The following is a 16,232-nucleotide window of genomic DNA, read 5'->3' on the forward strand; positions in this document are numbered from 1 at the left end:
AGCTGCATGTATTGATAGTTTTGATTATCAGATAGTTTTGATGACGGCACTGTAGAACCTCATCACATTTATGCTGAGTGTCATAGGCACAGAAACCATGGTTCCAACTTCGTCGTAAGTCAGAGTGATTATGAAACAATGGATGCGAAGCTCTTTACTGTACATTCCAGTCTTATTTCCACTTACTTTGTCAAATATAATTTCGATTGAGGGAGAAATTTAATGCTGTGGTCCCTGAATAAGTTACAGTTGTTTTCTTCCTTTTTTCCCTAGAGATTTACCTTTTTGAGTGTAAGTGTAGTTTTCCAAAATCACTTTCTCTAATACTCTTCCGATGCCCCCCTCACACTGCTTTGCAGTTCCGTGTCATTCTTATATTGCTTGCCTCCCTGATGGAAATTTAGACTTTTCTAATTCCTGTGTATTCCTCTCTTGCATGAAATACGGACTCTTAGAAAACCTTCCAGGTTACCGTATGACCTCTACCCTCATCCTGGGACACTTTGCCTGTCTATGTGCTCAGGTTTATTCATGATGGATAAGGCTTCTCATCACATGTGCTCTGCTGTAGCAGAGAAAATAGATACATTATTTTCAGCTTTTGTATCACCAAAGGTTTTTTTCCCCCTTCTCCTCTAAGGAAAAGAATGTTGGTAGCGTGTATCAGAGAAGACTGTTTACTACAACCTTTCTCTCCCTGTATTTCAAATGAGGCGGAGTTGGGTACAGAATTGGGGAGTTTTAAACTCCCCTGGAATATGAGACAAGATCCTCTTTTCAGCTTTTTAGAACCTTTGAAAATGCAAAAGAATGTAGGCGATTGTCAGACCAGTTAATCAGAGGCAACTGTAGTTCTCACAAGAGCAATTAGCTGTTTGCCTTTTTTTCCAGCCCCTCAGCATGTTGCCTGTGTCCCACCTTGGCATCTTCCAGTGGTTCCGGGTCAGCTTTGTAGGAGTTTGTGATTGGCCGGCACCCCTGGACAGAGGGTGGTCTCAGGCAGCTCCTTTCTTCCCTCCTTCTAGTCGATTGTCACTTTTTGTAGGCTTGACATCACCTGGATGGTGAGTGCGTGTGTGTGTGTGTGTGTGTGTGTGCGCGCGTGCGTGTGTGTGTAGTCAGTTGCTTGAAATTGGTCTAGATAGAGGGAATAGGGAAATATATATATTATATATAATATATATATTTATCACCCAAAGGGAAATATATTTTTAAATGATGATTTTTTACTAGGCTAATAAACATGTGGCATCATTTGCCTTTATAGATCAAGCATGTTTTGTTTGTTTAAACTATGCCAGAATATTTTACAATATTAAGAAGACATACCAGCAATGACCAAATACGTAAAGTTTATATTACTCTTCCATTGGTCTGCAGTATAAACCTCCTTGCCAGGTGGATTGAAATACATTTCTGAAGTTTAATTTTTCCCTGTCCCAAATAAATTACATTAAAAAAATTTCCATTTTACCTATTTCTGGACCTGTGTCTGTTTGGTGTCTTCCTCATCTATAATAAAATTAATTAAGATAGCATTAAAAAGGGGTGCCTGGGTGGTTCAGTTCAGTTGAGCGTCCGAATTTGGCTCAGGTCATGATCTCAGTTCGTGGGTTCAAGCCTCTGTGCTGGTAGCTCAGAGTCTGGAGCCTGCTTTGGATTCTGCGTCTCCCCCTCTCTCTGTCCCTCCCCTGCTCATTTTCTGTCTCTCTCAAAAATAAATAAACATTAAAAAAAAAAGATAGCATTAAAAAGATCTGGGACAGAGGTGCCTGGGTGGCTCAGTCAGTTAAGCATCTGACTTGATTTCAGCTCAGGTCATGATCTTGTGGTTTGTGAGTTCGAGCCCTGCGTTGGGCTCTGCGCTGGCAGTATGGAGCCTGCTTAGGATTCTCTCTCTACCCCTCTCTATCCCCCACCCCCCTCCAAATAAATAAATAAACTTAAAAAAAAAGATCTGGGATAGATTGCACAGTTTACATGATACGTATCTTACACATATGTTGTGTATAGATGCGTATACAGGTGTTCTCATTTCTTTTGCCACATTATATTGAATGCTCTAAGTGCTTTTAGGACGTATAGTGGTCTGCTGCTGGGCCATGCGACGTTGTGTGCAGAAAGAAGGTCACCCTAGAGGTGTTCTTCTTATGTCTGTGGTGGCACAAGCAGGTCAGCTGTCTGCCTTCTCAGTGGGCTCAGTCTTTGAAGGAGCTAATTTCCGAGAGTGATATTTCCATGTGGAATCGCAGGGCGTAAAGGTTGTTCTCTAAAGGACATTGATTTCCATGATTCCTGTGGTTTAGAGGCACAACTTCTATATAAGACAGTATGTGTCTTTTGGCCAACTTAGAAAAAAAAAAAATTAGTGTTGTGGCCGTGTGCTTGGTATGAGCTGTTAGCTGAGTGCTGTTTCATTAGTTGCCTTGAAGGGAAGCATTGGCCCCAGCACCTTATATAGAAAAAAAAAAAAAATCATCTTTATCTGAAAGGCAGCTCAGAATATCCAGACTCTCAAAGTGATGTAGAAATAACTGAAAGGTTTCTGCAAGAAGCCTGTGAAACAGTGTGTTATGTAATGTAGCATTAGACATTAATGTTAGCTGCCTTTTTTTTTTTTTTTTTTTGGTCATGCAAAGTGATTGGCAAGCAGATGGATGTATCTTTAGAATCAAACCACTTTTAGATGTCCACTCCTTGTAAACCATTAGAAATTAAAATTTGTCACTAATTCAGAATCCTTTGGATGAGGTCAGTATTAGTATTGTTTCTTAGGAATGCCAAGGCCTTCTGTAAGTGTAAGATAGCGTATCTTTGTGTTCTCTGCTTTGTAATTCTTTGGGATGAGTTGCTTGTTGTTGGTTATTCATTCTCGTGTTAATTGAGGAGCAGTGGGGCCCTACCTGGGGCTCCCCCAGTTTTCACAGACACAGGAATCAGCAGGGGTCCTTGTTAACAAAATGCAGATTTCTGGGTCAGGAGGTCAGGGTTAGGACCCAAGATTCTGCATCCCTCACCAGCTCCCCGGAAGTGCCAGTGGTCCCAGGACTCCCTTCAAGTGGCGAGGCTCTCTCTAGTCTGCAGGGAGAAGGGCAGGCAAGACCGCGCTTGGTGCTTTTGTAGCCCTTCCCTCCGCGCAGCACAAATACTAGGGAGGACTTCAAAGTCAGCCTGAGAAGGAAAGGGCTGAGGGTCAGGGGGTTTTCCCCAGGTGGCAACAGAAGAACTGAGATGAAAAGAGAGGCTGGACTGCACAGCCAGGGGGCAAGGAGGCCGGTGTGGAGGCAAGGAAGGTGCGAGGAACTGAATGGGTGATTGTTGGTAAACTTCCTGTGGTTGGACAGACCTAGCCTGGGTATTTGTGCACGTTTCCGGGGCAGGGTGGGGATTTGGGAGGTTAGAATGGAGGGATCTGATTATGAAGTGCCTTCCACCCACACTGGAGCATTTGGACTTGAGAGAAACTCCTTGAAGGATTTTGATCAGGGGAGAGACATGGTGTGTTTTGTGTTTTGGAAGATCATTCATTCAGCTGTGTGAACTTGTTGAGACCTGACTTGGGAGATACAGCCAGGCTTTAATGTTTTGTCCTTGACTAACACAGGAAGGCCCGACTCCATCCGAGATGGTGTGATCTAAGAGGAAGAGGCGGCTTGTGGGATATTTGGGAGGCGGACTTAGCAGGTTGGTTGGTGGCTGGAATAGGTCGGATATGAGAAGGGCATCTGTTAGAACAGCAGCCTGCACAGAACAGGGGCCACGTCTGTTTAGGTCAGCTCTGTGTCCCCAGTGTCTCATAAATGTGTTATGCAAAGTAGGCACTCATTAAATATTTCTGAAATGAACGAATGATGAGAAGGATAGAGGGTTATTTCCCATTGTTTGGCTGGGTCAAAGGGGTGGATGGAGCTAGTATTAGCTGCCATAGAAAATGCTGACGTAAAGGGTAGCGTTACCCTGTACAACGTCGATTCCGAGCATAATTTTTCCTATAAAAATACGTGTCTCTTCAATTAGTGTCGGCATATTTGGGGATTATCCAGTGTTATAAATGGAAACTAACTGTGTAAATGTAATTTGGTTTTATTTTTCATATGGTGCTCGGACCAACATAGACCTTCTGAAGCACCTTGAATCCTTTTTTGTTCTTTTTTTAATCTTTTTCTTCCAAAAAAATAGTGAATAAAAATAATGCACAAAGCCACTAAGAAAAATAGTGGCTTTACTATCTAGCTGTGTAGGTTCTGGGTTATAAAAATTAGGTTTGCAAATACTTCATTCAAGGGCAGTGGTACTATGGCAATTCTAAGTGAAAAGGATTTTGACATTAATTGTTCCTGAGTGTCACATTTTGTATAGTTGAGAACCATTCTTAACACAATAAAATTACTCATTAAGAAATAGAAATATATGTTGGGAGGTGTTACAGAAAGGAGAACTCTTACAGGTTGCAAATATAGTTAATTCTCATAAAATGTGATAAATGGAACAAATGCTGTAGATGTCATTACAAGGGGTAGGTGTGGACCTTTGAAAGGATACTTGGAAAGAATGCTCTGAACAGGAGAAACTAGTTTGCATCAGAATTGCTACTATCTTTTTTATTTATTTATTTAAAAAAAATTTTTTTTTTCAACGTTTATTTATTTTTTGGGACAGAGAGAGACAGAGCATGAACGGGGGAGGGGCAGAGAGAGAGGGAGACACAGAATCGGAAACAGGCTCCAGGCTCTGAGCCATCAGCCCAGAGCCTGATGTGGGGCTCGAACTCATGGACCGTGAGATCGTGACCTGGCTGAAGTCGGACGCTTAACTGACTGCGCCACCCAGGCGCTCCGAATTGCTACTATCTAATATGGTTTCATCTAAAAATGTTACCTCTCTAATAAGAAATATATAGTAGTGGCCATGGAATTTTCTGCAGCAATGGAAATGTTGCATGGATGGACGGTACACGCATTGCATAGTGAGCACTTGAAATGTAGCTCGTGTGACTGAGTACTGAGTTTTAAATCGTGTTTAGTTTTAATGTACATAGCAACCTGTGGCTCATGGCTGCTGGGGGGGACAGCACGTTCATAGCGAGTTGCTGCTGCCTGAACATACTAATGAGGAAGAAAATGTGGCCTTCCCCGGGGCAGGGGTGGGTCGTTCAGGAAGGGCACCCTTTGGTCCATGAGGCAAATCTGGAACTGACTTGCGGTGAACTGATGTTGGTGACTTGAAGCATTTCTTGATTCTTTACCTGGGTCATTGTCTGTTGGGTAATTTCCTTCTGCCACAGCGAGCATTGGCCTGGGTAGACGTTCCTCTTTGCCAAGTGGCTCTGCGGGGCCATTAGTGGGCATTGATGTCCACAGGCCTCGTGGTCTGATAGATCTATGAATATGAATATTCAGTGGTGCTGAGCCCTTCACCTTTTGTGTGGTCACCTATCAGCTTATGGATCCTCCTCCTTTTGATAATGGTTTGTAACCTCAATGATGAGAGGTGTCTTTGCAGGTTGTACTGTGGGTGGTGACGGGTTTTTCCAGCTGCTAGACGCTGCCTTGGAAATGCTGATACATGCTTTACCCAATCCCAGGAATCATCAACAGGGTCATGTTATATGCCTCAGGCTCTTTGGAGGTGCAGGAGAGAAACTTAAAGAGAACAATTACGAATCAAGCTATAGAACTCAAAGTAGTCTTCACCAACCAAAAGGCAGTCATCTTGAATCCACGCTTGCCCGTATTGTGTTAGATATTTATGAAAAAGTTTTCCTTTGGATGAGGTTCTGCCTGCACAATTGGATACAAAGTGATTGGGCTATGGAAGATATTTTGCACGTGAAGGTGTTTTGTATTCATTTACTTCCTTGCCAGTTTCCCAGATCACTGTGATACCAAACTGAAACTTGGCTGCAGAAATGCCATTTTGGAAGAGCCACGTAGTTAAGCCTTGTTTATGGGAAGTTTTGCAAGTCAGAAATTCGCTTCAAAATATTAATATATATTTTTGCCCAACTTACTTCTCTCATCTTGGTTTGTTGTATACCTTTTGCTTTCATCGATGATTCTCTGTGTGGCATTTACTTGTTTTTTGGATCGGCCTACTTTTCATCCTGCGTGTGGCCCCCCAATTAACCCAATAGCCTCAGTATGCTGCTATTACGAGCTTGCTTCCTAAAAGTTACAGGTAGTGTAATTAACAACATTGGTTTGAAAGGAAAGGCTTCTTCTGTTTGGTGGTCTCCACAGTTTAGTGACTTATCGCTGAGCAAGACAGACCCAATTTAGGCCTCTAGGAAGTTGCTCTTGCTGGTAAGCTGCCATTTCTTCTCTACGCTTCTCTCTCACCTTTGGGAATTGTTTGCCATGAAAATATTTTGTAGAAGATGCTTACTTCTCTCGGTCTGTAAAAAGGTTTTTTATTCTGTTAGAGAAAGGGGGTTTGGGGGCGCCTGGGTGGCTTGGTCGGTTGAGCGTCCGACTTCGGCTCAGGTCACAATCTCGCAGTCTGTGAGTTCGAGCCCCGCGTCGGGCTCTGTGCTGACAGCTCAGAGCCTGGAGCCTGTTTCCGATTCTGTGTCTCCCTCTCTCTCTGCTCCTCCCCTGTTCATGCTCTGTCTCTCTCAAAATCTCTCAAAAATAAATAAATGTTAAAAAAAAAGGGGGGGGGGGTTGGATTAGAAGATATCCGAAGTGCTTGCGAATTCTCGTGCTTTCCCAGAGCATCTCTGCTGCAGTGTAGGTGACGCCGTTCACTGAGCTGTCTCGTGGAGCCCCTCCTCAACCCCAGACACAGCACTTACTTCCTGCACTGTCATTCTCGTCTCAGAAAATACTTGCCAGTGCGGCACTGAGTGGAACTTACATTATTCTGTCTTCACTGTATGTCTCTGCACTGTTTACTGTACAATATCACACATAGTTAAAATATTTTTCATCATAAATTCCCAAGAACTATTTTGTAAAACGGCATCCTAAATTTTCATTAATGTAACTCCGCTCTGAATCTTACGTCTTCTCTAAGGGTTATCACTTGCAGATGAGCTCCGTGAGGACAAAGGGAATTTTGTTGGTTTTTATTCACTGAGATATTTCTAGACCAGTCCCTGGATCATAAGTAGGTCCTCAGTAAATGTAGTTTGAATAAGTAAATGTGATTTGAGATTTAGCTTGATTTTTATTTAAAGCCAAATCAAACATAAATACATCTTGAATCTTTATTATCCAAGTGATAATTGGGAGAATTATTTGATAACACTGACAACTTGTATTTCTGTTTCTTCTTTCTAACAACCTGTAACTAGGCTGTCCAGTGCGGTGGCCATCACCCCCATGTGCACAGTTTTTACTTGAAATGTGTCTAGTAGAAATTGAGACATGCCGTGTGAAATACGTACTGGGTTTCAAAGGACTCAGTACCAAACAACGTAAACGATCTCATTCTTTTTTTTTTTCATGTTGATTATACGTCGAAGCAATAGTATTTTGCATATATTGGGTTAAATAAAAGCTATTATTAAAAGTAATTGCACTCTTTTTTTGGTTACTTTTAAAATGTGGCTATTACAAAATTTAAAATGGCATCGATGGCTCTGATCTGACGGCTCACTGAACAGCTGATCCATCCTGACATAGAAAACGTAGGCTCTGAGTGCAGCGAAGGGGGCAGCCCACCTCCAAAAAAGAGTTTTAAATGAGCATCTTTGATAGAAACAAAACTAGATGTTGCAGCTGTGACTTGGGAAAGTGGGCATGCAAATGGACTTGATCAAATTAAAAAAGACCAAAATAAATTAATTAGATTAGCTCAGATCAGAAATATGAAATCCAGCTACCAGATGGATTCCTAGCACAGTCGCCAGCCAAGTCTTGAGGTCAGAAAAGGGGCAGGAAGGCGGTGGTGGCTGTCCGGGCAAGCGGGAGCCATCACTAGTGACAGCCCGAAGCCACAGTTTTTGAAGTCCTGTCCCAGAGCTCCCCTGCCGGGGGTCTCCGTGGGGGTGGGTGGCGCACTTACTGACTGCCTGGTACTCTGTCATTTCACCTGCTGCTGTGAAATGGACTCTTAGTCGGAAAGATTGGGGGACTGACTGGAAGCGGAAGCCCACGCGTCAGGTAGGATTTCTTACTCTCAGCGAGTGTTCTGTTTTGTCCCTGGCCATGTCTGTAGGCCACTTCTTTTTCCCTTTCTGCTCAGCCTTAAACCGATTGATACAAAGTAAGCGTCAACTCCAACTCCAGAGCTGCCTCGCCGCCACCGGGCTCCAACCAGGCCACTCCCTCCCCCTGGGGTGCTTCCCCTGGGATGCTTCCCCCGAGCCCCCCAGAGCTGGCTGGGACCCCCATGCAGCCACGTAGCGAGGCCTCCCATGACACGTGGGGGACCCTGGAGGATGAAGCTGTTATCCTATAAAACAAGGCCATCCGTGTATACAAGTAGACACTACCTTCCTTAAGCTAATTTGAAAGGTTATTTTGGTAAGCGGTTAGTCTGCACGGCTGGTTTAAGCTCTTATCAAGTCCATTCTAGTATTTATTTCCTTGGAAGCTAGAATGAGTCTTGAGTAAATGAAGACTGACTACTTAGGCTGTTGAGGAGTAAATTCAGTTTATAAATATTTGCTTCACTTGGCACCAGAAATTTCTGCTTCTCTTTATTTTGGATTTGAAAGTAGTTGTGTAGTAAAGCAGCATGTCGGTAAATAAAACGGCTTTCACGCTCACCTTATTTTCACCCTTCTGACCTCTGTTTTGAGAAAGTCGATCAGAAAATTCATGGCAGTTAGCGGCGGAGTGAGGAGACCTTTGACTTCAGCTGACAGCTGTCACCTGAAAACTACAGACCTGGGGACCTTCTCAGGTGTTGTGTCTGTAGTTCTGACAGTGAACAGGAATGCTGTTTACATTTTCTGTAAGCAAAATTCTCCCCTTGTTAGGAATATGTTAGAGTTGGACAGGCAGGAACTGGGTTTTCTCTCTCTTCCTGGTAAGTTCTCAGCAGTGCTGGTCGCCCATTGTTCATGCCCGTGCTCATGGAGAAGTGGGTCAGTAGATTTTATGACAGCCTGTTTAGAACATCACTTTTGAAATTCTCCAGCAAGATCCTGGTTTTTTCAAGTTGGTCAGTATCACACAATGCCGAATGTGCTTATGAACGAGGCAAAAATGAGTTAAATTCCAAAGATGTTTAAGATTTTGGACATTTTTCCTATGTGAATTAGTTCTTTATTAGGTTGTTGATTTAATTAGCATTCAACAAAAACACTTTCCTGCTCTGATTGGTGAAGCATTCTTTAAATTGGTTCTTTCAATCGGACACAGAATCTGTTAGGAGCTGTTTGAGCCTTAGGTAGCGTGTAACTGGTGCTGTAGACACAGGACGCTGACGGCTGTGCGTTACCCCTACTGGCTCTCTCCCAGAAGAGGTCCAGGCAAGGCTGAAACCTGCACAGATATTTTGAACTTTATTCTGTTAAACTAATTTTCAGTTCGGGCCAGTTTGGGGGAAAGTTTCTCGGTTTCTTCTGATGAGAATAGTCACCGTCTCGAAACTGTGCGTCCAGCTGGAGTTTTCCCCGAGGGGTCAGTGGGCTCTGGGTCCATCCTCGGGGTCCGGCGCCTGCCGGTGGACTATGACCTGTGATTGGACTTCTGTGCCGGGGATGCGATACGATGGACCCCGAGCCACGAGCGAAATCGGTCCTCTTGGAGAGCGAAAGCCTGTATTCTGGCGTCTTTCTGAATCTCGTGTATTTCTGCCACGAAACATAATGGCATTATGAACTTATCGTCCCGTTTGCGAGCGTGCTTTCCGGCATCGTCGAGGACTCTCCCTCGCTTGAACATCATCGTGGGCACTTTCTCGCTCGACGCCTCCGTTGCTGTTACATAGTTGTCTGTGGGCCGTAAATATCTAATTTGTACGAAATGACCGATTTTGGTATTTGTATAATCCTCTAGTCAATTTAACTAAGTTGAGCTTTTCACAGCCCTCGGTGCCGCGGCTGCTCATCTGATTACACTGCTCAGGGGAATAAGGTTAAGGGCGGGCTGTCGGTAACCAGAGCATTTCCAGGGCTTTAGTTCAGCAGATGGGCTGCTTGGCTATATTCATACATCTGCTTGCCTGCTGTGGCAGCTGCCGCTGTTTCATGTTGTGTTCTTTTGTTCTGTTCCATCCAAGAATGGAGCGCTAGGAAGTGGAGTGAATGGATTAATTTAAGGTTAAGGTTAGTGTTTTGCTTGCTTTCTAAGTAACCGATCATAATAATGCTTCTGGTAGAAGCTAATGACTTTCTCTTAAAGTGAACTAGATTTATAAAATACGGCTCAGCAAGGGGGCTAGATTAGTATTGTTGACGGAGACCAAAATGAAATGCGTAAAACACTGGCAGTTTTCATCATTTGTTCCTAATTCTTTGTTTTCTTCCTCCCTCCCCCACCCCCCACCCCCCCCACCTCCCACTCTCTTCCAGGACCTATATCCAGACTTTGCCTGACACTGCAGGGTCCGAGAGAATTAAAGAAATACGGAATGACACGAAGAAGATTAGTTAAGGATTATAGGCTTTGAGGACAAACACCTCAGTGAGGTGGGAGCACAGACACGCTCCTGAGCTGTAGTTTGGAGGAGCCGCGTGTTGGAAGACGATGGCGGATCCAGGAATGATGAGTCTTTTTGGCGAGGACGGGAATATTTTCAGCGAAGGCCTCGAGGGCCTCGGAGAGTGTGGTTACCCTGAAAACCCAGTGAACCCCATGGGTCAGCAGATGCCGATAGACCAAGGCTTTGCCTCCCTGCAGCCCTCCCTGCACCACCCCCCCGCGAATCAGAATCAGACCAAGCTGACCCACTTCGATCACTATAATCAGTACGAACAGCAAAAGATGCATCTGCTGGATCAGCCAAACCGAATGATGAGCGGCGCCCCTGGGAACGGGCTCGCGTCCCCTCACTCGCAGTACCACGCCCCTCCCGTCCCTCAGGTCCCCCACGGCGCCAGCGGTGGCGGTCAGATGGGAGTCTACCCCGGCATGCAGAACGAAAGGCACGGGCCGCCGTTCGTGGACAGCGGCTCCCTGTGGGGCCCCCGGGCCGTTCAGGTGCCGGACCAGGCGCGGGCCCCCTACCAGCAGCAGCCCCAGCCGCAGCAGCCCCAGCCCGCTCCGTCGGGGCCCCCCGCGCAGGGCCACCCTCAGCACATGCAGCAGATGGGCAGCTATATGGCACGCGGGGACTTCTCCCTGCAGCAGCACGGCCAGCCGCAGCAGAGGATGAGCCAGTTCTCCCAGGGCCAGGAGGGCCTCAGTCAGGGAAGTCCTTTCATCGCCACCTCAGGACCCGGCCACTTGGCCCACGTGCCCCAGCAGAGCCCCAGCGTGGCACCTTCCTTGCGTCATTCGGTGCAGCAGTTCCACCACCACCCCCCTACTGCTCTCCATGGAGAATCCGTTGCCCACAGCCCCAGGTTCTCCCCTAATCCTCCTCAACAAGGGGCTGGGAGGCCGCAGACCCTGAACTTCAGTTCTCGGAGCCAGACCGTCCCCTCACCTACTATAAACAACTCAGGGCAGTATTCTCGATATCCTTACAGTAACCTAAATCAGGGATTAGTTAACAATACAGGGATGAATCAGAATTTAGGCCTTACAAATAATACTCCAATGAATCAGTCCGTACCAAGATACCCCAATGCTGTAGGATTCCCATCGAACAGTGGGCAAGGACTAATGCACCAGCAGCCCATCCACCCCAGCGGCTCACTTAACCAAATGAACACACAAACTATGCATCCTTCACAGCCTCAGGGAACTTACGCCTCTCCACCTCCCATGTCACCCATGAAAGCAATGAGCAATCCGGCAGGCACACCGCCTCCGCAAGTCAGGCCCGGAAGCGCTGGGATACCAATGGACGTTGGCAGTTATCCAAATATGCCCCACCCTCAGCCATCTCACCAGCCCCCCGGTGCCATGGGAATCGGACAGAGGAATATGGGCCCCAGAAACATGCAGCAGTCTCGTCCGTTTATGGGCATGTCCTCAGCACCGAGGGAGCTGGCCGGGCACATGAGACCAAACGGCTGTCCCGGCGTTGGCCTTGCAGATCCCCAAGCGATCCAGGAGCGACTGCTCCCTGGCCAGCAGCACCCCGGTCAGCAGCCGTCTTTCCAGCAGTTGCCAACCTGCCCTCCGATGCAGCCCCACCCGGGCCTGCACCACCAGTCTTCACCCCCACACCCGCACCACCAGCCTTGGGCACAGCTCCACCCGTCACCCCAGAGCACCCCGCAGAAAGTGCCTGTGCCTCAGGTAAGGGGACTCGGGTCCTGTCCGCCTCGCGGTGTGAAACGTAACACGGGGAACTCGCCGGATAGCTGTTTCCTTTGGATGTCGTCAAAAGCGTTTTCATCATGACTTCCTTAATTTTTATCTCGTAAGCTGCCCCAGAATCTCTTTTTTTTTTTTTTTTCCTTCCTCCTATTACTCTCACTTACTGGCTTCTGCATTTACTCACTTACTCAGAAAGCCCCGATTCCTCCCATCCCAGGCGTTGTGCGGGGTGCTGTGGGGGCATCACGGACGGCTGGCCCCAGGCCCCTGCCCGGAAGGGTCGTCACTGCTGGTGGGGACACAGAGGTGGATTCCTGTTCTTTCTCTCTTCTCCCTCTGGTTTAAAAATACACTGAAACTTGGTTTCCAGCAAAGTTTTCTGTGCTTGTGCCCGCCTTCCCACCTCTCTTAGAAAATTACAACTTTTTTTTTCCCTTGGGAAGCTTCAAAATGTGTTCTTCTGTAATATTTATTTTACCAGCTGTTGAATGCTAGTGTGAACTTAAATCGCAAAGGGTAGAAAATCACAGTCCACATTAATCCGCAGAACATGTTTGGTCTCTAAGAGGTTCGGGTACCCGACACGGAAACAGGAGTCCTCCCTCTTGGAGCTGGGATTTTTGTTACCCTGCAGAGTTTATAAGCAGACATTTAAGTTTCAAGCTCTGGCATTCACAGAGATGGCTTGCCGTTATAAATGTGGTGTTTGTGCCCTAGGCCTAGGAGGGATAAATTAACATCTATATGTACAGATCATTATGATCACAACTTGAGTTTGGATGGCACAGAAGGCGATTTTAGAGCTGTTCTTTTTTTTTTTTTTTTTTTATGTTTATTTATTTTGAGAGAGAGAGAGAGAATTTGTGCATGAGCGAGCCACAAAGGGGCAGAGAGAGAGAATCCCAAGCAGGCTCCACACTGACAACACAGAGCCCGATGCAGGGCTCAAACTCATGAATCGGGAGATCACGATCTGAGCTGAAACCAAGCGTCAGATGCTTAACCGACTGCACCACCCAGGCGCCCCTAGAGCTGTTTTTAATGAACTTCTAATCAGTGTGGGAAAACATGACCCATGTGTGGAAAGAAAAGCAGAGTGAAAGAGCACACACAGTTATGTGACAAGTGTCCAGGGAGAGGAAATACCTGAGGATGTGAGTGCTTGGCATTTGGCTAGAGAGGGCAGGTGAACCGAAGACGGCGTTTCAGGTTTGGGGAGGACTCAGTGAATGGGGGCACGAGACCTGGAGCTTGCTGTGGGGCAAGCCAGATGGTAGAAATCTTGTATTCTGTTTTAAGGAATTTGGACTTCAGCGGGGAGCTTGTGATATTGATTAGACAGCACACAGGACGGCTGGGAGACCAGAAGTTTAGCCGTGAGCCTGTGGTTCAGGCACGTAAGGACAGTTCGGAACAAGGATCGGGCAGCAGAAACAGAAGGGATTGAAGCAATGTGAAAGTAAAAAGGTTTGGTTAGGAAATACATCCGTGTGAGGTATCCCGGCATTTAGAACAGAGACTTAGAAGCCTCAGCCTCGGTGGGAGTGGGAAAGTGGAGATCAGGAAAGTCTTCTCCTGGGGACCTAGGACACAAGGACACGTACGGGTTTCGGGGAAGCAGACACTTGAATACTGCTCAGAGGAGCCCCGAGGTCGGTGGGAGCTGCCTGGGAGAGAGCTGCTTCCTGTCTCACAGCCCAGCCTGCAGCCCATGGGGAAGGGCTTCTGAACCCTGTGGTGCCCAGACCGAGTGAAGGGAGAGGTGACGAAGCCAGTCTGACAAGAGGCTGGGAGCAGAGAGCCTCGGGGAAGACAAGGGCTATGGGATGAATAGAGAAGATCAATTCCTGCTCATTTGTTGTCCCCTTACATCAACCTCAAGGCAAAGATGCCCCTCTTCAGAACTGGCTGAAAGTGTGGGCCCTGAGGCCAGCCAGCCAGCCTGGGTGGCTTCTGGGGCAGAAATGAATGTGACTTAGTTTCCAGGAGGTGTTCTTCTCTTCTTCCTTGGAAAGCATCTTATTGGCCAGGAGACCTTTCCAGGGCGGTGATTCTGACTTCTCGTTCCAGCATCTTCTCACTTTGCTGGAGGACAAGCACAGTTTGAAGGAGATGCCCCGTGATGGTAATATGACCTCCGGGTGGGGGTTGTTGAGCTTTCCCTGGTTTTAAGAGCACGAAAGACCTCAGTAGGCGTTTCGGGGGATGGATAGGAATACGTGGTGTTCAAGTCACTGAAAACTGGAGGGTTTTGTATGCGCTAGACTCTGTGGGACCCGAGGTGTGGTGCCCGTTTTCTCCAGCTCCCCCTTCTTGAGTACGCCATTATAGACCAACTCTGGATGGGGGCAGGGCGTAAACACGTACATAGGAGGTATTTTTATTTAAGTTCAGTTGCCTTTAAAAAATTTTGTTCGTGGTATTTAGGAGCACCTAGGTGGCTCAGTCGGTTAAGTGCCGGACTTCGGCTTAGGTCACGTTCTCACACGTTGTGGGTTCGAGCCTCACGTCGGGCTCTGTGCTGATGGCTCAGATTCTGTGTCTCCCTCTCTCTCTGCCCCATCTTGGCTTACACTCTGTCTGTCTGTCTGTCTGTCTCTCTCAAAAATAAATGTTAAAAAAAATTTTAAAAAATTTTGTTCATGGCATTTGCCTTCTTAATTTCTGCTTAACTTTGTATCTTCTTCAGCTTTTGAAGCACTCGGTTCTGAAAATAATCCGTAGGGAGGTGTAAGATCTTGTTCCCAAGAGCATACACTTTACGGTTGGAAAAGCATTTGAACTTCAGCTTGGTGACCTGAGACAGCTTAACCTCTCTGAACCTTAGATTCTTCATCAGTGAAATAGGAGAGATAGGGCCTGTCACAAAAGGTGTTGAAATTAACATATACCAAGCGCCTAGTATAATGCCAGCTGCTGGTGCGTATTCATGTTAGTTCTCCTCCAGGCTTTAGTCCTCGTCTCCGGTAATGCAGACCTCGCTTTATAATTATGGCATTTCGCATGTAAATACAATGTAAAATCACTTTTATTTTTAAGGAACAGGTTAAATATCATTAAGTGTAGTCTTAGTTATAAAACATTAAATTTGATTTGTGCAAATATTTCCCCTCCTTAGCCCCTGTTGACAGGTGTGATGGGGATAATGATGTGGGTACTTCAAAATGCCGTCACGTAATCCTGAAAACCTCTCTCTCCCTGTGAATGGCTCACATTCGGCTCCAGCAAATATATCCATCTAATTATGTTTTGCCTCAGAACTACTAAAATTATCTTGCATTTCATGTAGCACGGTGGTTCACAGCCATATTGTGCAGCAGGGGAAGTGACAGATCAAGTTGAAATATTGATGTGATTTGCTGAATTATCACGTTCAGACGGGCTTGTTGGCTTTTTTGTTTTGAGTTTTTCACTTTGTAAAAAAAATGTTTATTTATTTTGAGAAAAGGAGAGTGAACGCACGCACGCGCGCATGCTGGGGAGGGGCAGAGACGGCGAGAGAGGGAGAGAGCGAGAATCCCAGGCAGGCTCCGCGCCGTCAGTGTGGAGCCCAACGTGGGGCTCGATCCCATGACCTGAACCGAGAGATCATGACCTGAGCTGAAATCAAGAGTCGGACACCTAAGTAACTGAGCCACCCAGGCGCCCCGACTTTTTCACTTTTTTAACGGTAGAAGGTAGGCTTTCTAAATGTCTCATGGGCTCTGAACAGATATTTTCTAAATTATATATGCACACTTAAGTATCTTTGAAGGTAAGTTTAACTTGATACTGAAGAGTCAACAAAGGAAAATGTTAGAAAAGCCAGAGTTCATTGGACCGTAGTGTTCATGGTAGAGTGTGGACACGTTCTTTGGTGCAAGCGCCAGACTCTCCTGATTATTTGATAAAGTTTGCAGTGGAAGAAGA

General features: G+C 46.2%; 1 protein-coding gene across 2 annotated transcripts in view; it reads left to right on the plus strand.

Annotated features, from left to right (window-relative positions):
• CHD7 (chromodomain helicase DNA binding protein 7) overlaps positions 1–16,232 on the plus strand; it is a 191,131-nt gene that overhangs the window by 55,029 nt on the left and 119,870 nt on the right. For both annotated transcript variants that reach the window (XM_047842070.1, XM_047842071.1), the window contains exon 2: positions 10,466–12,302. In XM_047842070.1, coding sequence (XP_047698026.1) covers positions 10,641–12,302 — 1,662 coding nt within the window. In that variant the 5' untranslated portion in view covers positions 10,466–10,640. The remainder of the gene's footprint in view (positions 1–10,465; positions 12,303–16,232) is intronic.

The sequence above is a fragment of the Prionailurus viverrinus genome, chromosome F2 (genome assembly GCF_022837055.1).
Source record: "Prionailurus viverrinus isolate Anna chromosome F2, UM_Priviv_1.0, whole genome shotgun sequence".
Classification (NCBI taxonomy): Eukaryota; Metazoa; Chordata; class Mammalia; order Carnivora; family Felidae; genus Prionailurus; species Prionailurus viverrinus.